Raw genomic sequence first — 26,937 nt, forward strand, 5'->3', positions numbered from 1 at the left:
AATTTGGACAGTACGTGGATGGGAGAGGTACAGAGGGCTATTGTCCAGGTGGACAAAGGGACTAGGCAGGTAACTAGGAACTGCTCCCACAACCTATGGCAACACATCAAAATGCTGGAGGAACTCAGCAGACCAGGCAGCATCTAAGGAAAAAAGGTACAGTCAATATTTCAGGCTGAGACCCTTCAGCAGGCCCTGCTGGGTCGACTGTACTTTTTTCCACAGATGGCCTGCTGAGTTTCTCCACCATTTTGTGTGTGTTACTTGGATTTCCAGGATCTGCAGATTTTCCCTTGTTTCTGAATGGCCCACAACCTATGGACTCACCTTCAAGGACTTCACATCTCATGCTCCTGATATTGCTTATTTAAATACTTATATTATTATTTACTTTGTATTTGCACAGTTTAGCTTTTGCATGTTGGTTGTTTGTTTGTGGTCTTTCATAGTTTCTTTGCATTTACTGTGAATGTTTGCAAGAAAACAAATTCAGGGTTGTGTATGGTGACGTGTGCTTTGATAATAAAATTACTTTGAGTTCTGCAGATGAGATGGGCAGAAGGGTCTGTTTGGGTGCTGTAGTATTCAGTGACTGTCTGATAGAGTGGCTAGCCAGAGACTTCTCCCAGGGCAGAAATGGCTAATACAGTGGGGGTGGGGGAGGGGAGGCAATTGGAGGCAAGTATAGGGGGATGTCAGAGGGAATTTCTTTACACAGAGAGTGGAATGCCCTGCCAGGGGCGGTGAAAGAGGCAGATATATTAGGGACAGTTAAGGCACCTGGAATATAGAAAAATGGAGGGAAGGGTTAGGTTGATCTTACAGTAGGTTAAATGGTCTGTACAATATCGTGGGTCAAAGGGCTTTAATGTCCTGTTGTGTTTTCTGTTTTATGCAGTCCTTGGTCTGAGGCAGTGGCTAAGGGCTGGTCAGTTCTCAGGTATGGACAGGGACTGCCGAGGTTCTTGGTGGGTTGCCCGGTATCTGTGAGGAGGGTGGAAGCAATGGTCTTTCATGACCTGGGCATGTTAACCGTGTTCATGTCTCTGTTGATGTTACTAGCAGTTTCTGGCTGCTTCTGCATTTAGATTCATGTTTCCAGCATCTGCAATGTTTAATTCCCTCCTGGTTTCTGACGTAATTTTGTTAGCTATCCACACAGCTGCTGCCTGACCCCCCTGACACCTGCAGTGTTGTGTGCTTCACCATTCTACAATCATCTTTTGTATTTCCATTTTGTGCTCCATCTGCTTATATCTCAACCACAGAGATCAGTTACAATTCAGGGTAGTGTAGTGGTGAGCATAACACTATTACAGGGACAGTGACCCAGGTTACAGACCCTTTGACCCCTCTAGTCCATGCTGAACTATTAATCTGCTTAGCCCCATCAACCTGCACCCAGACCAAAGCCCTCCATACCCTTTCCATCCATGTACCTATCCAAATTTCTCTTCAAACCTACATTCACCACTCCACTGGCAGCTTCATGTGTCTAGATCATGAGTTCCCAACCTTGGTTCCGTGGACCCCTCGGTTAACGGTAGGGGTCTGTGGTATAAAAAAGGTTGGGAACCCCTGGTCTAGAAGAAAGCTTCTTTTAAGTGGACACGCACTTCAGGTTTAAGAAGATCCCACTGACGCATGTGACAGCTCACTAGTAGTTTAAAAAGCAAGAAATTTGACTAAAAACATTACTAATAACAGCTTTTCCCCAAAGTAAATTGTGGCAAATTATTACTGCAAACAATGAAGAAGCGAGTGGAAAAAAAGGCGAGTTCAAGGGATGAACTGTGCTGGTACGCTGCAGGATCGATGCAGAGGGAGTGAGCCATTCAGAGAGAAGTCGAGACAGAGCAGCTTTGATGCCCATACAATTGGCCTGGGTGTGAGGCAGGATTGCTCTGGACGCCAAGCTGATTTGGAGAAATCGAGAGTGGCTTCAGGCTAGGTGGCTAAATCTGGGCCCAGAGCCTTTCATTGCAGTGGTACCTGGACCCTAGTGAGAGGTACAATACACTGTTCAGACAATTTAATCGCCAGCACAGATAGGTTGCAAAGTCAGGGTGTCGGGATCGGAAGCAAGCTCTCCCGCAATGCTCATGGTGCTGCGGCTATGAAGATTGCCCCAGCAGCCACTAATATGATAGACTGATACCAAGCATTGGGCCTATTCCAGGGTTCGGATCTAAGGACTCATTTTGGTTCAGAATATTATTTGTATGATCTGTGTTTTCCTCCCTTTCCCTGTGCATTAGGTGGTAGTCTTTATTTTTTTTAAATTAGGTTCTTTTAGGTCTCCTGCCTTGTGGCTGTTGTAAGCAAACAAATCAAGCTTGTATAATTTATACATTCTGTGATAATAAATGTACTTTGAAACTTCAACTTTCTCATTTAATCTAAACTATCAGGAAAGTGATTGAAAACCTAGCGGTAACCTGCGCACTTTGCGTTTCTTGAGGACAGGAAATTCTGAGAACACAAGGCTACTCAGCCCTTTAATCTAGTTTACCAATACACAACATCGCCAACACTGCCATCTCTGTGGCTTTAGTCACCTCATCAAACACAAGATGACTCCTATGGTCCACTTTCCTCTCTTTATCAGATTACTTCTTCTCCAACCCTTTACCTTTTCCATCCATCACCTCCTAGCTTCTTACTTCATTTCCCCCCTTCCCCCACCCACTTGGCTTCACCTACCAGCTTCTGACTTGTCCTGCTCCCTCTCTCCCTGCCCCCCCCCCGTTCTTATTCTGGCATCTTCCCTTTCTAGTCCTAATGAATGGTCGTGGCTTGAAATTCAACTGTTTATTCCAGGGGTTTCCAAGCTTTTTTATGTCATGGACTCCCAACATAAACCGAGCGGTCCGTGGACCCGAGGTTGGGAACCACTGGTTCATTCATTTCTATCGATTCTGCCTGACCTGCTGAGTTCCTCCAGCATTTTGTGCATTGCTCTGGATTTTCACCATCTGCAGAATCCAGTTTTTTTTAAAATGACTCTGCACTTTTAGAAAGCTTTCATCTGACCAGCAGCCTTTCTGGGTACAGGCATGGTTGCAGCTTGTGTGAAGGGTTTCCTGGTCACTGCTGGACAGCTCTGGGCACCCTCTCACCTGCCAGAGGAAGGGAGGGTCTCCCTTGCTTCTACTTGTGTTTTCACACAAGTCTTTGGCCTTCACCCCTTGGTGAATGAGTCAGGTAGACTCATTCTACAGTTATTTTTGGAGCTCATACTGTCAAATTACAAACATCTGGGGTCAAGTTATACTTATAGATCTTCCCAGAATGCCCAGTTCTATTTTTAGCACCATCAGATGATCTGTCACCAGACTTCGTCCTTCAGAGAAGAACAAAGAGCAAATGTGGGAGAGAAACATCAAAGAAAGAGAAGCAGGCCTCCATCCCTTTGATCCTGGTGTTCAGTCATTTACCTCCAGATCCACTGACTGTATATCTGCGGACAGACTGCACTCGCCTCAGCGCTGAACTGGCTCTGTAGCAGTGGACTCATTTCCGGGGACTCTGTGGTTCATGTTCTCTGTGTTATTTCTTAATTTTTTATTATTGTTTGCACGATTTGTTCTTTTTTTGCACATTGGATGTTTGTTGTCATTGTTGTGTGGGGGTTTTCATGGATTCGATCGTGTTTATTTTGTGCCTGCCTGCAAGAAAATGAAGCTCAGGATTGACACAGTATACATACTTAGATAATAAATTTACTTTCAACTTTGACCCGGCATACAGGTTTAATACTTGGTCTCTTAGAACAGTGGTCCCCACCCTCTGGGCCACGAAGCATGCAGGGGTGCAGCAGTAGCCGGAACGCACCCAGCACATCTTTAAGAAAAAAGCTGAAATAAATAAGCTAATTAATTAGGTGTCACCCAGTCATCCTCTGATCTGGGCCGACATTTACGTGCAGGGCGGCACCTAATTAATTAGCTTGTTTATTTCAGCTTTTTTCTTAAAGATGTGCTGGGTGCGTCCCGGCTACTGCTGCACCCCTGCATGCTTCGCGGCCCGGTAGTTGGGGACCACTGTCTTAGAACACATTCCAATAATTAACCCACCACAGACATCAGGCTCAACAGTCTACAATTTCCTAGCTAATTCTTAGAGCCTTTCTTGAACAACAGAACAACATTGGTTTTCCTCCAATCCTCTGGTACCTCACCCATGGCCAAAAATGATTCAAATACCTCTGCAATTTCTGCACTAACCGGGGCCGGGGTCGAAGCGCTCGGCAGAGATGGTGCTTGGTGTCAGAGGGCTGGTCGGAGGCTCGAAGTTTTCGGACAGATTCAAGAGAAAACTGTGGTCGGGTGCTTCCAGGGTGCTGCATCGGCAAGTTTGTGGCGCTGGAGGTTCATGGCAGGGAGAGTTTTTCTTCCTTCTACTGTCTGCATGAGATGATGGGACTTTTGAGAGACTTTTGAGACTTTTTTTTTACCATGCCCATGGTCTATTCTTTATCAAATTATGGTATTGCTTTGCACTGTTGTAACTATATGTTATAATTATGTGTTTTTTGTCAGTTTTTCAGTTTTTGTTTGTCTTGTGTTTCTGTGGTATCATACTGGAGGAACATTGTATCATTTCTTAATGCATGCATTATTAAATGATACAAGTTATATGTGTGTCCTCATAATCTAATCTAACCTCCCACAGGTCCAAGGGAACACCTTGTCAGGCCCTGGTGATTTATCCACCCTAATTTGCCTCAAGACAGCAAGCACCACCTCCTCTGTCATCTGTATCGTGTCTATGACCTCACCGCTTTTTTGCCTCAGTTCTATAGACTCTGTGTCCTGTGTCCAGTAAAGGAGGAGGTGCGTGTGAATCTTTGCCTCACCTGGTTACCTGGAAGGGCAGTTTATGGCCCTCGGCACAGGAGGTGTGTGTGAATCTTTGCCTCACCTGGAAGGGCTGTTCATATCCCTGGACACAGGAGGAGGTTTGTGAGAATCTTTGCCTCACGTGGAAGGGCTTTTTATGTCCCTCGACTACCTTAGCCGTATCTGAAAGAGCTGTTCATGTCCCTGGACTCAGGAAGTGTGTGTGACTGTGTGTTTTTTCCTCCAGATGCTCCAGTTTCCTCTCTGATTCCAAAGATGCACAGTTATTACGTTAATTGATCATTGTAAATTATGATTTAAATTATAAACTGCGGTTAGGCTAGGGTTGCTGGGCAGCATGTTCTATGCTGTATTTTGAAATAAATGAGCACTTTTCATACAGATAATGTAGTTCAATTACTTTACAATGGGTCAAGGTACAACCACGAAAATCAATTAAAAATAAAAACAAACATGAAAATAAAAGACAAAAAGATGTAAGAGCAAGGTTGAATAATGCATCATGAAGGACCCCATCCACTCTGCTCATGGACTGTCTGTCCCATTCCCATCAGGGAGGCGACTGCATAGCATTCACGCCAGGACCACCTCAGTCAAAAATAGTCTCTCTCCCCAAGCAGTAAGGCTGATCAACACTTCCACCCACTAATCCACCCACTACACCTCCAACCAACACTACTTTATCATTTCCTGTCAGTTATCTTATGTACAGACACTTCTATGATTAGTGTCAATTTATGGACATAAATCAATGTATATAAGCTATCTTAGGTAGCTATATTTATTGTGTTTTTTATTATTATTGTTTTCTTTATCTTATAGTGTTTTTTTGTGCTTCATCAGATCCAGAGTAACAATTATTTTGTTCTCCTTTACACCTGTGTACTAGAAATGACATTGAACAAGGGGTTCCCAACTTGGGGTCCATGGACCCCTCGGTTAATGGTAGGCATCCACATCATACAAAAGGATGGGAACCCCTGTATTAAACAATCTTTGAATTTTGAAAGAGTTGAGGAATGGTACCAGAGAAGGTATCCAGTCCCATCACTACCCCTTCTCTTTATACCGGCTATCTCATTTCTCAGTCCTGATGCACAGCTTCTACCCGAAACATTGACAATTCTCCTACCCCGTAGATCCACCAAGTTCCTCTGCCATGCAGATTCCAGCATCTGTATTTCCCCGTGTCTGCAGCTCAGACCACACTTGTGCAGTGCTGGTTGCCCCATTACGGGATGGGATGGGTGTGGAGGCTTTGGAGAGAGTGCAGAAGAGATTTCCCTAGGATGAGCTACAAGGAGAGGTTGGATGAGCACGGATTGATTTACAGTTGTGAGAAAAAGTTTGTGAACCTTTTGCAATTACCTGGTTTTCTGCACTAATCACTCAAAGTGTGGTTAATCTTAATCTTCGTCACAATAGTAGACAAACACAATCTGCCTAAACTAATAACACACAAACAATTGTACTTTTCATATATTTTTTGTTTAATAATTCACAGCCCAGGCTGGAAAAAGTAGGAACCCTTGTGTTTAATAACTGGCATTTTGGTTGTCCGTCAAATGGAACCACAGGTGACAGCTGGGTGGCAGGTGGGGACCAAAGGTGTATGAACTGTCCCTGGGCAGAGCAGGGCGGAGGTGCAACCCCTCTCTGGACACCCCATACATCGCTGGTAGCAACTCCTGTAGCAGGAATAACCTCCATCAAACATCCCCTGTAGCTGCTGATCAGACTTGTACAACACCAAGAGGGAATTTTAGGCCATTCCTCCATACAAAACTGTTTCAGTTCATCAGCAGTCCTGGGATACGTTGCATGAACAGCCCTATTCAGGTCATGCCACAGCACCTCAATTAGATTAAGGTCTGCGCCCTGAATTGGCCTTTCCAAAACATGGATTTTCTTCTTTTTAAACCATTCTGTTGTTAACTCTTGTGTTTCAGGTTATTGTCTTGTTGCAACATCCAGGTTCTATTAAACTTATGGTGATGGACTGCTACCCTGACATTCTCCTGTAAAATGTCTGATAGAATTTTGAATTCATTGTTCTCTAACAACTGCAAGTTCTCCAGGCTCTGAGGCAGCAAAGCAGCCCCAAACTATAATGTTTCTTCCACCATGCTTCACAGTTGGGATGAGGTTTTGGTGTTAGCGTGCAGTGTCCTTTTTCCTCCAAACATAGCAGTGTGCATTTCTGCCAAAACGTTCATCTTTAATCTCATCTGTCCACAGAACATTATCCCAGAAAAATGTGGAGCATCCAGGTGGTCTTTTGCAAACTTAAGACATGTAGTAATTTTTTTTGGACATCAGTGGTTTCTTCCATGGTGTCCTAACAAGAAAACCATTCTTATTCCGTGTTTTGCTTATACGGACACATGAACAGAGACTTTAGCAAGTTCTAGAGATTAATGCAGGTCTTCTGCTGTTACCCTTGGGTTCTTTTTAAGTCCTTCAGCATTGCACATTGTGTTCTTAGTGTTATCTTGGCAGGATGCCCACTCCAAGGAGAGTAGCAACAGTACGGAGTTTCCTCCATTTGTAGACAATTTCTCTTACCATGGACTGATGAACACTCAGGTCTTTAGAAATGCTTTTGTAGCCTTTTCCAGCTTCATGCATCTCTACAATTCTTCTTCTAAGGTTCTTTGTTTTGATCGAGGCATGATGCATGTAAACAGATCTTCCTTGAAAAGACGCAAACACGAGGAAATCTGCAGATGCTGGAATTTCAAGCAACACACATAAAAGTTGCTGGTGAACACAGCAGGCCAGGCAGCATCTCTAGGAAGAGGTACAGTTGATGTTTCGGGCCGAGACCCTTCGTCAGGCCAATTCTCTGGATTCTTTCAAGAAAGAGTTAGATAGAGCTCTTAAAGATAGCAGAGTGAAGGGATATGGGGAGAAGGCAGGAAAAGGGTATGATTGTGGATGATCAGCCATGATCACAGTGAATGGTGGTGCTGGCTCAAAGGGCTGAATGGCCTACTCCTGCACCTACTGTCTATTGTCTATTGTCATTCAGTAGAACACCTGACTCCAAATAGCTCCTGTAGAAGACATTACCCTAGAGGTTCACATACTTTTTGAACCTAGACTGTGATTGTTTAATTGGCGTACTCAGTATTAACGAGAAGTAGCACAATTGTTTGTGTGGTATTAGTTGCAGATTGTGTTTGTCTATTATTGTGACTTAGTTGAAATCAGACCATATTTTATGCATAATTAATGCAGAAAACCAAGTAATTGCAAAGGGTTCACAAACTTTTTCTTGCAACTGTATCTGGAGTGTTGATGATGCAGAGTCACCTGACAGAAGCACATAAGATTATAAGAGTCATTGGAGAAGGCTGACAAGAATGATTCCAGGAATTAAAAGGTTAACATATGAGGAGCGTTTGATGTCTCTGAGCCTGTACTCACTGGAGTTTAGAAGAATGAAGAGAAGATCTCATTGAAACCTGTCGAATATTGAAAGGCCGCACCAACATAGACATGGAAAGGATGTTTCTCCTAGTGGAGGAGTCTAGGACCAGGGGCACAGCCTCAGCATAAAAGGACACCAATTTAGAATAGAGATGATGAGGAATGTCTTTAGCCAGAGGGTGTATTTAAAGCAGATATCGATAGATTCTTGATTAGTCAGAGCTTCAAAGGTTACAGGATAGGGAAAAGGCAGGGGAAGGGGGTTGAGAGGGTTAAGTCAGCCATGATGGAATGGCGGAGCAGACTTGATGGGCGGAATAGCCTAATTCTGCTCCCAAGTCTTATGGCACAATGCTCTTTTTTGGATGGAAATGTCAAATATTGGAGAGCAGAGGTTTTACATGGGTGGGGAATGTTCAAGGAAGGTACAGGAGGAACATTTAAGGGAGATGTTAAGGGGGAAGATTGTTTTTAAAAACACAGATTGGTGGATGCCTGAAACATTCTGCCGTGGGAGGTGGTGGAAGCAAATATGAGAGCGATATTTAAGAGGTATTTAAGGAAAGCATGTAAACAGGCAGGGAATGGAGGGATATGGGCCATGTGCAGGTAAGTGGGGTTAATTTAAACATAAGAGATTCCACAGATGCTGGAAATCCGAAGAAACGCACACAAAATGCTGGAGGAACTCATAGCCTCCAGATGAGTTTATATTGGCATCATGGACAGGTTAAGACATGGTGGTCAAAGACATTAGTATAATGCCAGTGAATGCTGTTCGATTCCTATCGTTGTCAGCAAGGAGTGGGTTTCCTCCTATATTCCAAAGACATATAGGGTTAGTAAGTTGTATTGACGCTGGATGTGTGGCAACACTTGTGGGTGGCTCCCAGCACATGCTCAGATGGTGTACACTGTTGACACAAAACATTTCACCGTACATGTGACAAAGAAAACTGATCTTTCTTTAAATCCCTGATTCTGTAACATTAACCAACAGCCCGAATCACTACAATTAACATTAAAATCTCCAAAGCACTTCACAGACCAGCAAACAGGATCACATAGCGATCAGTCTGTGCACAGTGGCGGCAGGCTAGGAAAAAGGGACTGGTACCTATCAGCTGGCAAGTTTAATGCCAGGCATGATAGTGGATATACTTCATTAGGCAACTGAGGAGACCAGGTATGTCCCCAAAGACTCTCACAAATTTCAACAGATGTACTGTGGAGAGCATTCTAACTGGTTACATTACTGTCTGATATGGAGGGGCCACTGCACAGGATCAGAAAAGGCTGCAGAAAGTTGTAAACTCGGCCAGCTCCATGATGGGCACTAGCCTCCCCAGCATCGACACCTTCAAAAGGCAATGCCTGAAAAGGGTGGCACCCATCATTAAAGATGCCATCACCTCTGTTCTCATTGCTACCATCAAGGAGGCGGCACAGGAGCCTGAAGACACGCACTCAATATTCTAGGAACAGCTTGCTCTCTGACAGATTTCTGAATAGACAATGATCCCATACACGCTATCTCACCACTTTTCTTTCCTCACTTTTTGCACCACTCATTTAAATTCTTTTTGATATACTTAATGTAATTTGTTTTTTTATTATGTATTGCAATGCACTGCTGCTGCAAAAACAACAGAGTCATAGTGAAATACAGCACAGAAACAGGCCCTTTGGCCCATCTAGTCCATGCTGGAACCATTTAAACCGCCTACTCCCAATGACCTGCACAGGGACCAAAGCCCTCCATACCCCTACCATCCACGTACCTATCCAAACTTCTCTTATACGTTGAAATCGAGCTCGCATGGACCACTTGTGCTGGCAGCTCATTTCACACTCACGACCCTCTGAGTGAAGAAGTTTCCCCTCATGTTCCCCATAAATTTCTCACCTTATACACTCAAGCCATGACCTCTCATTGTAGTCCCACAATTTATGTACCTGTATTCCGAGATCCCTTTGTTTCACCACACTCCTCAGTGCCCTACCGTTTACTGTGTTCGTCCTGTCTGCAATAAATTCCACCTGTCACTAACTATTCAGCCCATTTTTCCAGCTGGTCCAAGTCCCTCTGCAAGCCGTGATAGTCTTTCTCACTGTCCACTACACCCCCAATCTTGGTGCCATCTGCAAATTTGCTGATCCAGTTAACTACTTTATCATCCAGATCACTGAAATAAATAACAAACAAAGGATCCTGCATCGATCCCTGTGGCAAGCCACTCGTCACAGGCCTCCAGTCAGACAGGCAACCCTCTGGCTTCTCCCACAAAGCCAGTGTCTAATCCAATTTACCACCTCATCTTGAATGCTGAGCGACTGAACCTTCCTCAGCAGTCTCCCATGCGGGACCTTGTCAAACGCCTTGCTAAAGCCCATGTAGACAACATACACTGTTTTGCCTTCATCCACTTTCCTGGTAACTTCCTCAATAAACTCTATATTGATTGGACAGACACGACCTACCACGCACAAAGCCATGCTTGCTACTCTTAATCTGTCCAGTACTATCAAAACACTTATATATCTGATCCTTTAGAATACCCTCCAATAACTTTCCTACAACTGATGTCAGACCCACCGGCCTATAATTTCCTGGTTTCTGTTTCGAGCCTTTTTTAAACAGCGGAATAACATTGGCTATCCTCCAACCCTCTGGTACCTCTCCTGCTGCCAAGAATGTTTTAAATATTTCTGCTAGGGCCCCGGCAATTCCTTCACTTGCCTCCCGTAGGGTCCGAGGGAATACCTTGTCAGGTCCACCCTGATTTGCCTCAGTGTAGCAAACACCTCCTCCTCCTCTGCAATCTATACAGTGTTCATGAAATTGATGCTGCTTAGCCTTACTTCTATTGACTCTGTACCCATCACCCAAGTAAATACAGATGTAAATGTAATGGCTTCTCTGTAATGTTAGCTGCTGAGGTAATGGTTTTTTAGGGCAGCGATGTTTGATAACGGGTGGCTAACCAATGCGAGACATGTCATTCTTTCTTGTATGTCTGAGCGTGGGGTTTCTCGCAGGGTTTTCGGTTGAGGAGGAATGAGAGGAAGGACGTGTGTGGAGAGCGGGCAGACTACCGGATGGTGGAGACGGGAATCCGAGGGTCCGAGTGTCGGCGGCGTTTTCGGCAGAGGTTGTTTAGTGGAGGAATACCTGTTGCGTGAGCTCCAACAATTTAATGTGCACGAACTATTTTATTAAAAGTGGTGCCTTTTTCTTTATATTCTGTTTCTCTACTAACCACATAGCCAAAGTAAGAATTATAAAGTGTAATCATTTAATCGCATATTGTGTACTGTCTGATATGTTACATTGTGGGTTTCCACACAAACATGATTACACCTTTTGGCGGGGCAGACGGCAGTAAACGAAGGTGAGTTAATCGAGCCTGAGAATGCATTTAAGATCTTACCCATCTGTTTTGGCTCCACACATGGATTACCATTCTGGTCTTCCAGAGAACCAATTTTGCCCCTAACAATCCTTTTGCTCTCAACATACCTGTAGAACCCCTTACGATTCCCCTTCACCTTTTCCACTAGAGCAACTTCATGCCTTCTTTTAGCCTTCTTGATTTCTTTCTTAAGTGCTCTCTTTCATTTCTTCTACTCTATAAGCACCTCATTTGTTCCTCTTGGCTATACACTTCCTTTTTTCTCTTAACCAGGGACTCAATATCTCTTGAAAACCAAGTTCCTCTACACGTGTTATGTTTACCTTTTATTCTGATAGGCACATACAAGCTTTGTACTCTCAAAATTTCACTTTTGAAGGCCTCCCACTTATTAAGTACGTCTTTGCCAGAAAACATCCTGTCTCAATCCACACTTCCCTGATCATTTCTGATACCATCAAAATTTACCTTTCTCCAATTTAGAACCCAGACCTATCTCTTTGCAGATTTACTTTGAAACTAATGACATATGCCAGTGATATTAAAATTGATTCTGATTCTATGGTCACACACAAGAGAAAATCTGCAGGTGCTGGAAATACAAGCAACACACACAAAATACTGAAGGGTGTCGGCCTTAAACATCGACTGTACTCTTTTCCATAGATGCTGCCCAGCCTGATGAGTTCCTCCAGCACTTGGTGTGGGTAGCTCTGATTCTAAGGTGTTAGGTGACTGCAAGAGAGAAACTCTTAAGTACGGTGTTAAAAGCTTTAATAGACACATGTGGAAGGAAGTTATCTTGAAACGTTTTCCACTCTGCTACTGTACCTCCATGGACAGCACAGTGCAGGTGGGTCACAGAACAATGGAATATCCAAACTATATTACCTGCCGCACTGAGGGAACGTTCAGATCTGTTAACTCTCAGTAGAAATTGTTGGGTGAAATGCCTCCTCGTCGTGTGTCCTTCTATCTCTCTGCCTCTCTTCAGTGGAGTCGAGGGTAAGGGGATGTAGGGGAGTGGAGACTGTTCAAATTTTAACTCATTGTAATGATGCAATCACCCCAGAGATGCCCCAGTTTAACTCAAATCACATCTCAGATGGTCAGTGAGAAGCACTGGATAAACCAGCAATGAATATCTGAGCCGAGGGGGTTAATGTCTTGGCCGATTCCAGTGTGATCTCTGGGAGAGATTAACGGGAGATGTCGCCTTTCTGTCCTGTCCAGAGCTCCCGAAGCTCCAAGTTGCAGCCGAGGTCTCTCAGGGCAGCTTTGGCCAGGTCCTCACAGTCCTGGTGCGTGGCCTTGGCCTGTCGTATCAGCACCTCTGCTCCCAACTCAAGGATCGACTGTGAAAAGTCAGGTTTCCGTGCCACCAGGTTCCGCAGCAGCATGCAAGCCTGCTTCTGCGAAGAGGACAGGTTGGTCAGTCTCGATGCTGCTCCCGGAATGGAGTCGTCCTACCCCTCCTGCAGAATGTGCATTCAACAGCCCCATTCTCTCCAATGCCAGCATCAAACACCCCCAACAATATTCTCCCAATAAAATACAGAAAATGCTGGGGAAATCAGCAAGTCAAGCACCATCTATGGACGGGAATAAACTGTCAACGCTTTGGGCTAAGACCCATCATCAGAACTGAAAAGTTGAGCTGCCAGATGAAGTGGTAAATGCAGGCTCAGTTTTAACATTTAAGAAAAACTTGGACAGGTACATGGATGAGAGGTGTATGGAGGGATATGGTCCAGGTGCAGGTCAGTGGGACTAGGCAGAAAAATGGTTCGGCACAGCCAAGAAGGGCCAAAAGGCCTATTTCTGTGCTGTAATGCTGTATGGTTCTATGGTTCTATTCCTCTCCGTAGATGCTGCCTGACCTGCTGAGTTCCTTCAGCATTTCTGTGTGTTGCTCTGGATATCCAGAATCTTTTGTATTTATAATGCTCTCCTACTCCATTATCCACGCCTTAAATCTCACACCTCCCAATTACATTCCCCCACTAATCACCAACATCCTTTCATTCCCTCATCAGGAAGGAGGCTACATAGCATCCACACCAGGCCCACCAGACTCAAAAAAAGTTACTTTCCCCAAGCAGTAAGACTGATCAACACCTCCACCCACTAACCCACCCCTCCACACCCCCAACCACCACTACTTTATCATTTCCTGTCAGTCACCTTATGGACAGACACTCCTGTGCCTAGCATCACTTTCATGGACCTAAAATCAATATATGTGTATACGCTATATAAAGTATTTACAATATATTGTGTTTTTTAACTATTATTCTATTCTTAATTTATTGTGTTTTTTTGTGCTGCATTGTATCTGGAGTAACAATTATTTTGTTCTTACACTTGTGTACTGGAAATGACATTAAACAACCTCAGGCCTCACCTGCACGTTCACTTCAGCCAGGTGGGATTTCATCGCCTGCAGTGTCAGAAACGCACCCCCAGCCTCCATGATCACCCGGCAATTCTCCGGCTTCCGCAGGGCAAGCATGCTCAAGGCTGCGCAGCCCTGCTCACACACCTGTAGGAAGAGAGGAAAGAGTGGTGACTGGATCTCATCTCCTTTGCCATGGTAGCAACGCCAGCCACAGCATGGATTTCAACTCAGATCCTGCTCCTTCCAACTTTCCAAATCAGCACACGGAACAATCCATACCAGGGATGATTGATATCAGATACCAGGGACAGCCGATATCAGAGACCTTTCACCCATACCAGGGACCCCATATCCATACCAGGGACAGCCAAACCAGAGACCTCACACCCACACCAGGGACAACAGATAACAGCCCAACAACCCATATGCATTTGGGATGTGGGAAGAAACTGGAGCAACAGCAGAGAACTGATGCAGTCACGGAAAACATGCAAAATCCACAGAGAAAGCAGAAGAGATCAGGATTGAAACTGTTTGGCTCGAATGGTGAAGTACAACTCCACCAGCAATGTCACTATGCTGGTCTTCATTAGAAAAGATGTTTGGCTTTTAAGGAAAATCAGGTGAGGGTTGTAAATTGGAATTAATTACCAACTGACGGTGATACCAGCAAGGAAAGCAAATTAATTTGAAAAACATTACGTAGCTACCGAGGAAGGTGAGAGTGGTGGAGATTGTTGGTACAATGGTAATTCTAGATGTTTCTACAGTGTATATAATCCTAGGAAAGTTTCTGTGGTGGCGTGCAAATACCTTTCAACCTCAGCATCTTCAGAAATTACTTATTAAACTGTATAGCCCATAACATGCAGTCCAGGATTAGAATATAGACCACTTCAAACCAGTACAGGCCCCTTGACCCACAATGTAGTGCCAACCCTTTAACAAACTCCAAGATCAATCCGCTTACACAGCAGCCAGTGTCCTCTCCAGTCTGAGGGAGCAGAGACACAGGCCATAAGAGCAATGTGAAAGTGAATTCATAGACCATGGAGAAATGTCAAAGACTAATGAGGAATGTCACAGTTGATAATAATGGAGTATTAACGGAAATGGCACAGTAATATAGCCATTAGTGTAACATTATTACAGTGCCAGCAATCAGGATTCAATTCCCGCCGCTGACTGCAAGGATGTTATACATTCTTCCCATGACTACATGGCTTTCCTCCCACATTCCACCAAGACCTACATGTCAGGGTTAGTAAGCTGTGGGCATACTATGTTGGCAATAGAAGTATGGCTGCTCCCAGCACATCTGCGGCTGTGTTAGCCACTGACGCAAATGACACATTTCACTGTATGTTTCAATCTTTCAATGTACAAGTAACAAATAAAAGATCATCTTTAATTTCTTGGAATCCTGAAGCAGTGAATTGGCCATTTGGAGTATGAAGTGATATTGCTAATTAAGGTTTTGTAAATCTTGATATACAAAATATGCAATTTAATGTTAAAAAATCTAAAAAGTTTAAAGTTTTGCCTGAATTTGCTGATTCCACAGGAGTAAAGAAAGATGAAATTTCAACATAGCTCATTACTGCCACCCACTGTTCACAGAGGGTAAGCTCATGTTAACATAAGAAACCCCAGTGGGTTGTTCCTTGAACTGAACTTTCACTGGAGGAAATCTGACATTAACTGTGACAGATAATAATTCTGTTTATTGCGAGACAAGTTTTAACATCATAGATAGGTACAGATAGAGAAAAATGCTTATTTATTTATTCTTCTATATTATGCATTGCATTGAACTGCTGCTGCTAAGTTAATGAATTTCAGGAAACATCAGAATCAGGTTTATTATCACTGGCATGTAACATGAAATTTGTTAACTTAGCAGCAGCAGTTCAATGCAATACATAATATAGAAGAGGAAAAAAAAAAGTAAATCAATTTGTATATTGAACAGATTTTAAACCACGTGCAAAAACAGAAATACTGTATGTTAAAAAAAAAGTGAGGTAGTGTCCAAAGATTCAATCTCCATTTAGGAATCGGATGGCAGAGGGGAAGAAGCTGTTCCTGAATCGCTGAGTGTGTGCCTTCAGGCTTCTGTACCTCCTACCTGATGTTAACAGTGAGAAAAGGGCTTGCCCCGGGTGCTGGAGGTCCTTAATAATTGATGCTGCCTTTCTGAGACACCGGTCCCTGAAGATGTCCTGGGTACTTTGTAGGCTAGTGCCCAAGGTGGAGCTGACTAGATTTACAATCCTCTGCAGCCTCTTTTGGTCCTGTGCAGTAGTCCCTTGCCCCCCACCCCCCTCCCCCACCCATGCCAGACAGTGATGCAGTTTGTCAGAATGCTCTCCACGGTACATCTATAGAAGTCTTCGAGTGTATTTGTTGACATGCCAAATCTCTTCAAATTCCTAATGAAGTATAGCCACTGTCTTGCCTTCTTTATAACTACATCGATACGTTGGACCAGGTTAGATCCTCAGAGATCTTGACACCCAGGAACTTGAAACTGCTCACTCTCTCCACTTCTGATCCCTCTAGGAGGATTGGCATGTGTTCCTTCATCTTACTCTTCCTGAAGTCCACAATCAGCTCTTTCATCTTACTGACGTTGAGTGCCAGGTTGTTGCTGCGGCACCACTCCACTAGTTGGCATATCTCACTCTTGTATGCCCTCTCGTCACCACCTGAGATTCTAACAACAATGGTTATAACATCAGCAAATTTATAGATGGTATTTGGGCTATGCCTAGCCACACAGTCACATGTAGAGAGAGAGTAGAGCAGTGGGCTAAGCACACACCCGAGGTGCGCCAGTGTTGATCATCAGTAAGGAGGAGATGTTATCACCAATCCACACAGATTGTGGTCTTCCAGTTAGGAAGTCGAGGATCCAATTGCAGAGGGAAGTACAGAGGCCCAGGTTCTGCAACTTATCAATCAGGATTGTGCGAATGATGGTATTAAATGCTGAGTTATAGTCAATGAAAGGCATCCTGACGTAGGTGTTTGTGTTATCCAGGTGGTCTAAAGCCATGTGGAGAGCCATTGAGATTGCATCTGCCATTGACCTATTGTGGCAACAGGCAAATTACAATGGGTCCAGGTCCTTGCTGAGGCAGTTCAGTCTAGTCATGACCAATCTCTCAAAGCATTTCATCACTGTCGATGTGAGTGCTACTGGGTGATAGTCATTAAGGCACATGCGGTGATAATAAACCTGATTCTGATTGTGCATGCTTTTTCCACTGAGGTTGAGTTAGACTGCACTCAATGGGTTAAGGATGAAAGATTAAATGTTTAAAGGTAACATGAGGAGAAACTTCTTCAGTGTCTGGTGAGAACCTGAATGAGCTGCCAGTGCAAGTGGTGAATGCAATTTCGATTTCAATGTTTGAGAGAAGTTTGGATAGGTACATGGAAGGGAAGGCTATGAAGAGCAATGGTCCAGATGCAAGAAAATGGGACTAGGCAACTTGAATGGTTTGGAACTGAATGGATGGGCTGAAGTCTGTTTTTGTGCTGTAATTTTCGATGACTCTGACCTGTCTTTGAAAAGTGCGAGATAAGCTAAAAAGTTAAGCCATGCCTCTGTAGGACTTTATTTCTTGGAGCATACAAGACTGAGGGGTGATCTTACCGAGTTGTGATAAAATCATGACGAGCTTAGAAAGGTTGAACTCTGCCATGGATGGTCTCAAACCCGGCTGTGAAAGGAGGAGAGTTGGGCATGGGGCTAGCAATCCTATTCTGTAAAAACCCAGTGCTACAGAAACACCAACAGAAGCTCCAAAGACCTCAATCCTGGGAGAGGAAGGATACAACAAGAACCTGGAGACAATGTGAAAGACTGGCCCAGGACAGAGGACTCTGGCAAGCTACTGTCAGAAGCCCATGCCCCAGTAGAAGAAGAAGATAGGTGGAAGACATAGAGTTGGGAAATGAAGAACAGGGCACAGATTAAAGGTGAGAGGGGAAAGATTTAAAGGGGACCCAAGGGGCAACTTCTTCACACAGAGGGTGGTGGGAAGACAATGAGCTGCAGGGGGAGGGTACAATTACAACATCTAAAAGACACTTAGACAGGAACACGGACAGGAAATGTTTAGAGGAAATGCAGGCAAACAGACCCAACTGAAGTCAATATGGTCAGCATGGATGAATTGGGCTGAAGGGTTTGTTTTCGTGCTGTACAACTCAATGACTATGCCACATCGATAAGATTAGCCTGGGCTTAGCATGGCCAAGTGGTCGTTCAACACTGTGAGAGATTTGGAAGATTATTATATAAATGCTAGAATAATTGTGAGAAATTAATCTCCATACCCCCTCAAAATCTTAGTAGAAGAGAACCTGGGCTTGCTTCCCCTGCTACAACCCCCCAAACTTCCACTGTAAAAGCACTGTACCTGCGGACTTCCCATGTGACGGTTCATCGCCAACATAATCAGGTCTGTTCCTCCAGCATTGACGATCGCATCCTTAACCTCGTCATTACCTGCGATAGCTCGAAATGCACCCAGCACCTGCCTAACCAGCTCCTACAGTTTGTGGGGGGACAGAGAAACAGGAAGGAAAAAACAAAATCAGTCATTGCCATTTCTGCCACAGTGCTGCAGGTCTCATTCGGACAGAGGTTACTATGGTAGCCAGCATGAGCACACAGTGTCTTAGGGGTGCCATGATAGTGTAGCAGTTAAATAAAATGAAACAAAAAAAGCAGGGCCAGTATATTTGCACATGGCCAGACAGATTTACCAACTGCAGACATGCCAGCACAGTCTGAACAGGAACTCCCTCCAGAGGCACAAAAGGTTAAGCAGCTTCCCAGCTAATCTACTAGAAGATCAGCCAGCTATACTGAATTGGGTGTTATGTAATGAACCGGAGGCAGTTAGGGAACTTAAGGTAAAGGAACCCTTCGGAGGCAGTGATCACAATATGATTCAGTTCAACTTGAAATTTGACAGGGAGAAAGTGAAGTCTGATGTAGCAGTATTTCAGTGCAGTAAAGGAAATTACAGTGGTATGAGAGAGGGCTGGTCCAAACTAAACTGGAAGGAGATGCAGGGAGGGATGACAACAGAGCAGCAATGTCGTGAGTTTCTGGGGAAAATGAGAAAGGTGCAGAATAGATGTATTCCGAAAACAAATAAATACTTAAATGTTAAAATAGTACAAATGGAAATTCAAAGCAAATAGAGAATTAACACAAGTAAAGGGAAAGATTTGGGAAAGGGATAAAAAATGGAAAAATTAAGTAAATAAGTACATAGGGATTGGATAATTATGTCTGCGGGCAGGAGCAAGCATGAACAAATTAGGATATAAACACCTACAATGGTTGTTACATAGGCTTATATACAACATTTTGGACCAGTGGAAATGGTCCAGAAGAGTTATATGGAAACTATTATTACCATTTTTCTTAACAACTAATACCATTACTTAGCCTAATAGATTAGAATTACCACAGTACATAATTATCTATTTAAGTGTCTAATTTCCTTTTATATCATCTCAATGTGTACTTAAGAATGTATAAATAATTATAGTTTTATACATATAAAAAAATGGAAAAGGTTATATGTGTCAAAAAGTACATGATATTTGTGAATTCCTTATCCAAATAAAAATAAAATTTAAAAAAAAGAAAGTTGGAGGGGGAGGGGGAGATCCAAAATGATAGGAGAAGACAGGAGGGGGAAGGATGGAGCCAAGAGCTGGACAGGTGATAGGCAAAAGGGATACAAGAGGATCATGGGACAGGAGGTCCGGGAAGAAAGACAAGGGGGGGGGGGGGACCCAGAGGATGGGCAAGGAGTATATTCAGAGGGACAGAGGGAGAAAAAGGAGAGAGAGAGAGAATGTGTGTATGAAAATAAGTAACAGATGGGGTTCTCCAGCCTCATTTTCTCGCAGTTCTATATCCACTCACATCTCTCTCTTATTTTTGTTAATTAATACCGAATATTGAAAAGCCTAGATACAGTGGACGTGGACAGGATGTTTCCAATAGTGGGAGAGCCTAGAACTAGAGGGTATAGCTTCAGAATACAAGGGTATCCCTTTAGAACAGAAATGAGGAGTAATTTCTTTAGCCAGAGAGTGAATCTGTGGAATTCATTGCCACATATAGCTATGGAAGTCAAGTCATTGAGTATATTTAAAGCCGAGGTTGATAGCTTCTTGAATAGTCAAATTTTATTGGGAGAAGGCAGGAGAATGGGGTTGAGATGATTAAGAACTCAATCATGATGGAATGATGGAGCTGACTTGATAGGCCAAATGGCATAATTCTGCTCCTATGACTTGTGGTCCTGTGGTCTTACGGCTTTAATTCAGCCACAAATAGTCTTTACTTTGCAGATATTGAGGGTAGTAGTGGAGACTGTAGGATATAGGTTAGCCAATTGTTCAGAAGTTTGTTTGAGAGAAGTGTTCAATGGGAGAACGACTCTTTGGTAACACACAAACTGCTGGAGGAACTCAGCAAGTTAGGCAGCATACATAGATGGGAACAAACAGTCAATATTTATGTCTGAGATCCCTCATATCACTGCCCAAGTATAAATTCACAATTTGTAATGATGACATGAAATTCATTTGTACAAAGGTTTCATAATGTTATTTTTAGGTGTGAGAATTGTATTTTAAATAAATCTAGGGAGTCTGTAAAAAAAAAAAAGGAAATTCAAAGCAAAAAGTAAAAGCAAAAGAGAGGGCATACAACAAAGCAAAAATTAGCGGGAAGATAGAAGATCGGGAAGCTTTTTAAAAGCTACAGAAAACTAAAAGGATCATTAGGAGGGAAAGATGAAATATCAAAGCAAGCTATCAAACAATATCAAGGTAGATAGAAAAAGCTTTTTCAAATATATAAAAAATGAGAGATGAAAGTGGATATAGGACCGCTAGAAAATGAGGCTAGAGAAATAACGGGGACAAGGAGATGGCAGATGAACTAAGTGAGTATCTTCCATCAGTCGTCACAGTGGTAGACACTAGTAGTGTGCCAGCTGTTGAAAGGTGTGAGGGAAGAGAAATGAGTGCAGTTACTATTACAAGGGAAAGAGTGTTCAAAAAGTTGAAAGACCTAAAGATACATAAGTCACTTGAACCAGATGAACTGCACCCTAGGATTCTGAAAGAGGTAGCGGTAGATATTGTGGAGGCATTCGTAATAATCTCTTAAGAATCATTGGACTCTGGCATGGTTCCAAGAGGTAATGTTGTAGCTGTATAGGACCCTATTCAGACCCCATTTGGAGTACTGTGCTCATTTCTGGTCGCCTCACTACAGGAAGGATGTGGAAGCCATAGAAAGGGTGCAGAGGAGATTTTACAAGGTTGTTGCCTGGATTGGGGAGCATGCCTTATGAGAATGGGTTGAGTGAACTAAGCCTTTTCTCCTTGGAGCGACGGAGGATGAGAGATGACCTGATAGAGGTGTATAAGATGATGAGAGGCATTGATTGTGTGGATAATCAGAGGCTTTTTCCCAGGGCTGAAATGGCTGCCACAAGAGGACACAGGTTTAAGGTGCTGGGGAGTAGGTACAGAGGAGATGTCTGGGGTAAGTTTTTTAACTCAGAGAGTGGTGAGTGTGTGGAATGGGCTGCCGGCAACGGGTGGTGGAGGCGGATACGACAGGGTCTTTTAAGAGACTTTTGGATAGGTACATGGAGCTTAGTAAAATAGAGGGCTATAGGTAAATCTAGTAATTTCTAAGGTAGGGACATGTTCGGCACAACTCTGTGGGCCGAAGGGCCTGTATTGTGCTGTAGGTTTTCTATGTTTCTATGGTTCCAGAGGACTGGAAAATTGCAAATGTCACTCCACTCTTTAAGAAGGCAGCAGAAAGGAAATTATAGACCAGTTAGCCTGACTTCAGTGGTTGGGGAGATGTTCAAGTCAATTGTTAAGGGTGAGTTTATGGAGTACTTGGTGACATAGAACAAGATAGTCATAGTCATAGTCATACTTTATTGATCCCAGGGGAAAATGGTTTTCGTTACAGTTGCACCATAAATAATAAACAGTAATAATAATAGAACAAAGTCAGCATGGTTTCCTTAAGGGAAAATCCTGCCTGATGAACCTGTTGGAATTCTTTGAGGAGATTACAAGTAGGATAGATAAAGGGGATGCAGTGGATGTTGTATATTTGGACTTTCAAAAGGCCCTTGACAAGGTGCCACACATGAGGCTGCTTACCAGGTTAAGAGCTCATGGTACTACAGGAAAGTTATCGGCGAAGTTCGAGCACTGGCTGATTGGTAGATGGCAGCGAGTGGGAATAAAAGGATCCTTTACTGGTTGGCTGCCAGTGACTAGTGGTGTTCTGCAGGGGTCAGTGTTGGGATCGCTTCTTTTTATGCTGTATATCAATGAGTTAGATGATGGAATAGATAGCTTTGTTGCCAAGCTTGCAGGTGATACAAAGGTTGGAAGAGGGGCAGGTGGTGTTGAGGAAACAGGAAGGCTGCAGAAGGAATTAGACAAATTAGGAGAATGGGCAAGAAAGTAGCAAATGAAATGCGATGTTGGAAAATGCATGGTCATGCACTTTGGTAGAAGAAATAAATGTGCAGACATTTTGTTAAATGTGGAAAAAATCCAAAAATCTGAGATGCAAAGGGACTTGGGAGTCCTTGTGCAGAACACCCAAAAGGTTAACTTGCAGGTTGAGTTGGTGGTGAGGAAGGCAAATGTAAGTGTGGGACCCATAGTAATGTGGAGCATATTAATGGACATTGGATACCCCCCTAATTTTCTTATATTATATTCGTATTATTTTTATTGCTTTGGGTTGTTATTTTGTTCATTCACAATTTGATTAATGTTCAGTTGCACTAGCAACGGTAATATTTTAGTGGGTTGGTTGATGGTTAAGAGGGGCAAAGCTTATACAAGCACTTGGGGCAGCTGAGGGGTCCTGGGGGGCACGGGAGTGCGCACGTGATGGAGTAGACGGAGACAGCCCGGCAGCATGCATGGAAAGCCGATGCGCTGTAGTCCGGTATTTCCAAAAAGGAAAATAAAGACGTTATTTTAAACTTCTGCATGCCTGGAAGTCCCTTTTGTGTCCAAGTGTGCAACATAATGCTACCATTAATTTCAAGAGGTCTAGAATACAAGAGCAGGGATGTGATGCTGAGGCTTTATAAGGCACTGGTGAGGCCTCACCTTGAGTATTGTGAACAGTTTTCGGCTCCTGATCTAAGAAAAGATGTGCTGGCATTGGAGAAGGTTCAGAGGACGTTCACAAGGATGATTCCAGGAATGAGGGTTACCATACGAGGAGTGTTTGATGGCTCTGGGTCTGTACTCGCTGGAATTCAGAAGGATGGGGGGAATCTCATTGAAACCTTTCGAATGTTGAAAGACTGATACAGTGTAGATGTGGGAAGGATGTTTCCCATGGTAGGGGTGTCTAGAACAAGAGAGCACAGCCTCAGATAGAGGGGCATCCATTTAAAACAGAAATGCGGGGAAATTTCTTTAGCCAGAGGGTGGTGAATTTGTGGAGTTTGTTACCACAGGCAGCTGTGGAGGCCAGGACGTTGAGCGTATTTAAGGCGGTGATTGATAGGTTCTTGATTGGCCACAGCATCAAAGGTTACGGGGAGAAGGCCGGAGAGTTGGGAAAATAAAGGATCAGCCATGATTGAATGGTGGAGCAGACTCAATGGGCCAAAATGGCCTAATTCTGCTCGTACGTCTTATGCTAATTCAGCATCAGCCATAGACAGTGCTCTCAACTTGCTGGTCTTGGTCATGGAGAATAGGGTTGAGAGAGACAATAAATCAGCCATGATAGAATGCAGGAACAGACTCAATGGGCTGAGTAGTCTAATTATGCTTCTGACCTATCGTCGTCTGGTCAAACGAGGAATTGGTCAACTGACTGGTTCTAGGCACAGAATCACAACTCGTCCCATCCAAAGTTTCCCACCACTTACACCTTCCTTTTCCTCAAAGTGCGAACCTCAAGTTTTTGGTTCATTTTCTTCTCAACACCAGCCGCTTTTCCAAATGCTGTCCAGCCACCTTTCCTTTCCTCCCACTCCAGCACCAGAAGTATTTCCAGTTGCCAGATCTCTACACTCACTCCACCATGGACAAGCCCAGATGGGAAAGGAGGAGGGTTGTGCATTGGGCTAGCAACCCAATCCCGTAAAAACCCAGAGCTCAGAAACGCCAACAGAAGATGCAAAGACCTCATCCCTGGGAAAGGAATAATCTTTGAAGATGGGTTACACCTGGGGGCAACGTGAAAGACTGGCTCAGATCACAAAATTCTGGCAAGCTGTTTTCGGCACTCAATGCCCAGTAGTGGTGATGGGCCCAAGAAGACCTCTACACCTACGGTCTGCGAAAATAATTTTTACTGCTTTCCTTTACCTTCGTAGGTCTTCATTAACACCTTTCTTTGAATAGAACTTCCAATCCCCTCCACGTCACTCTCTCATGATGTGCTTGGGATATTTGTTAATTAAATTTTAATTGCGTTTAGATATGAATATTGTGTAAAATTAATCAGATTACTACATTGCATGCTAGAAAGCACACCACGGTAATGTAGTGATTAGCATGACACCATTACAGCTCGGAGTTTGGCGTTCAACTCCGATGTCATCTGCATGGAGTGGGTTTCCTCCCACAGTCCAAAGAGGTACAGTTTAATTGTCCTGTGATTTTAGGCTAGGGTTAAATCGAGGGTTGCTGGTGGAGCGGCTCGAAGGACCAGAAGGGCCTATTCAGCACTGTATCTCAATAAACAATAAATACGAAAGTCTGAATGCCCTTCCTTCACCGATATGGGCACAGCTCATAAGGTCTGCTGAGACCACTGTCAACCAGATTTCTAGTGCTTGGGAGAATTGCTACACATTTAATTGATTACAGCAGTGTACACTGGATAAATTCCTCTGTTAATAACTATTACAAACTAATACATTTTTGTAGTACTGTAGTACTATTAGTAATGTTCCAATTTGTTCTGTCTTTCATGTAAATACATAATTTGTTTCTCAGTTAGTCTTCTTTATACCTCTAACTAGTTTCATGACACTTTGGCTGATTGGAGCAGCCACTTGATTGGGCCAAAATGTACTAGTCCTGATGTGTCCCAAATCACTAGAATCTACTGTGTTAAAAAAAACTCCCAACTCCTAATTCATCTAATCAGTGACTGCTGTAAATGCCAACCCTGGGCATTCTCTCTTCTCCCCTCTCCCACTGGGCAGAAGACACAAAAGCATGAAAGTACACATTACCAGGTTCAAGGATCACCTCTACAGCACTTTTATAAGACTATTGACTGGGCCTCTTGTCCTCATGATCTACCTCATTATGACCTTGCACTTTATCATTTACCCACGTTTTTCCAATAGCTCAAAATTCAAGATTTAAGTTTATTTGTCGGCTGTGCAAATGGTGTTCAGCTCACTACTCCACAGGGTTTACTCACTTCAGTGCTGAGCTGACTCTGTAGCCATGGCCTGTAAATATCAGCTCTCACCTCAGCGCTGAACTGGCTCTGTGACTGTGGACTCTGCCATTAATGCTCTGTGTGCTATTTGTTTACTTTTTTATTGCTTGCACAATTTGTTCTCTTTTCACCCCACACATTGGGTGTTTGATGGGCTTTGCTGTGTGGCGTTTTTTTAAAATGGGTTCTATTGTGTTTCTTTCTTTTGTGGCTGCCTGCAACAAGACAAATCTCAAGGATGTATACAGTATACTGTACATACTTTGATAATAAACATACTTTGAACTTTGTACATTTTTATTCTACATTGCTATTGTTTTATCTTGCTCTACCTCGGTGCACAGTGTAATGATTTGATCTGTCTGAACTGTACACAAGACAAGGTTTTCACTGTATCACGGTATGTGTGACAATAATAAACCCATACCAGTTCCAATTTAAGGCCCCTGGCTTTGGACAACTCGACAAACAGAAACATCCTCTCTATATCTACCCTACTGAACCCCTGCTTAATTCTGAGACCCTCTAATCTAGCGGTGGTGGAAATGAAGGAGGGGTTACACACCCGATGTATCGAGCAGTGGTGGAAATGAAGGAGGGGTTACACACCCGATGTATCTAGCGGTGGTGGAAATGAAGGAGGGGTTACACACCCGATGTATCTAGCGGTGGTGGAAATGAAGGAGGGTGGAAATGAAGGAGGGGTTACACACCCGATGTATCGAGCAGTGGTGGAAATAAAGGAGGGGTTACACACCCGATGTATCTAGCGGTGGTGGAAGTGAAGGAGGGGTTACACACCCGATGTATCTATCAGTGGTGGAAATGAAGAAGGGGTTACACACCCGATGTTCGATACAGTGGTGGAAATGAAGGTGCAGCTACACACCCGATGTATCTATCAGTGGTGGAAATGAAGAAGGGGTTACACACCCGATGTTCGATACAGTCGGCCAGCAGAGCAACCATGAAGTTCAGACCTCCCAGATCCACAATGTCTTGGCAGAACTCATTCCTGACAGCAAGACGCGACAGGGTGCAGCACAGCTCACTGAGGACGGTGGGGTTTTCTGTGAAAGCTGCATTGGAGAGAAGATAATTGCAATAATAAAACATCTTTCACTGTGCTTTACAATCAATGCATTGTTGTAATACAAGTATGCAGGCTAACTAATTTGGGCACATCTAGCTCTCAAAGTTTGCCACTATTACATGCTAACTGAAACTCAGTTACAGACACTGTTAGTAAATATACTGTATGGGGATGATACCTAGTTGTATGAGGAGAAAGATCCTTGGCTTATATGAATCTTG

The 26,937-nt window shown here is 43.5% G+C and overlaps 2 protein-coding genes across 7 annotated transcripts in view; both read right to left on the minus strand.

Annotated features, from left to right (window-relative positions):
• slc25a42 (solute carrier family 25 member 42) overlaps positions 1-12,688 on the minus strand; it is a 91,020-nt gene extending 78,332 nt beyond the window's left edge. The window contains exon 1 of the mRNA XM_072244465.1: positions 12,599-12,688. The gene's annotated coding sequence lies outside the window, so the exon portion shown is untranslated. The remainder of the gene's footprint in view (positions 1-12,598) is intronic.
• The window catches only part of armc6 (armadillo repeat containing 6), a 48,540-nt gene continuing 24,509 nt past the window's right edge, over positions 2,907-26,937 (minus strand). For 4 of the 6 annotated variants that reach the window (XM_072244459.1, XM_072244458.1, XM_072244457.1 and 1 more), the window contains exons 5-8: positions 26,557-26,702; positions 18,536-18,667; positions 14,112-14,249; positions 12,906-13,119 (exon numbers count right to left, since the gene is read on the minus strand). In XM_072244459.1, coding sequence (XP_072100560.1) covers positions 12,907-13,119; positions 14,112-14,249; positions 18,536-18,667; positions 26,557-26,702 — 629 coding nt within the window. In that variant the 3' untranslated portion in view covers position 12,906. Of the gene's footprint in view, positions 3,669-4,016; positions 4,407-12,905; positions 13,120-14,111; positions 14,250-18,535; positions 18,668-26,556; positions 26,703-26,937 lie in introns of those variants that run through there. The other 2 variants (XM_072244461.1, XM_072244460.1) reach the window with 2 other exon arrangements.

Source organism: Mobula birostris, chromosome 26 (genome assembly GCF_030028105.1).
Source record: "Mobula birostris isolate sMobBir1 chromosome 26, sMobBir1.hap1, whole genome shotgun sequence".
NCBI classification, from domain to species: Eukaryota; Metazoa; Chordata; class Chondrichthyes; order Myliobatiformes; family Myliobatidae; genus Mobula; species Mobula birostris.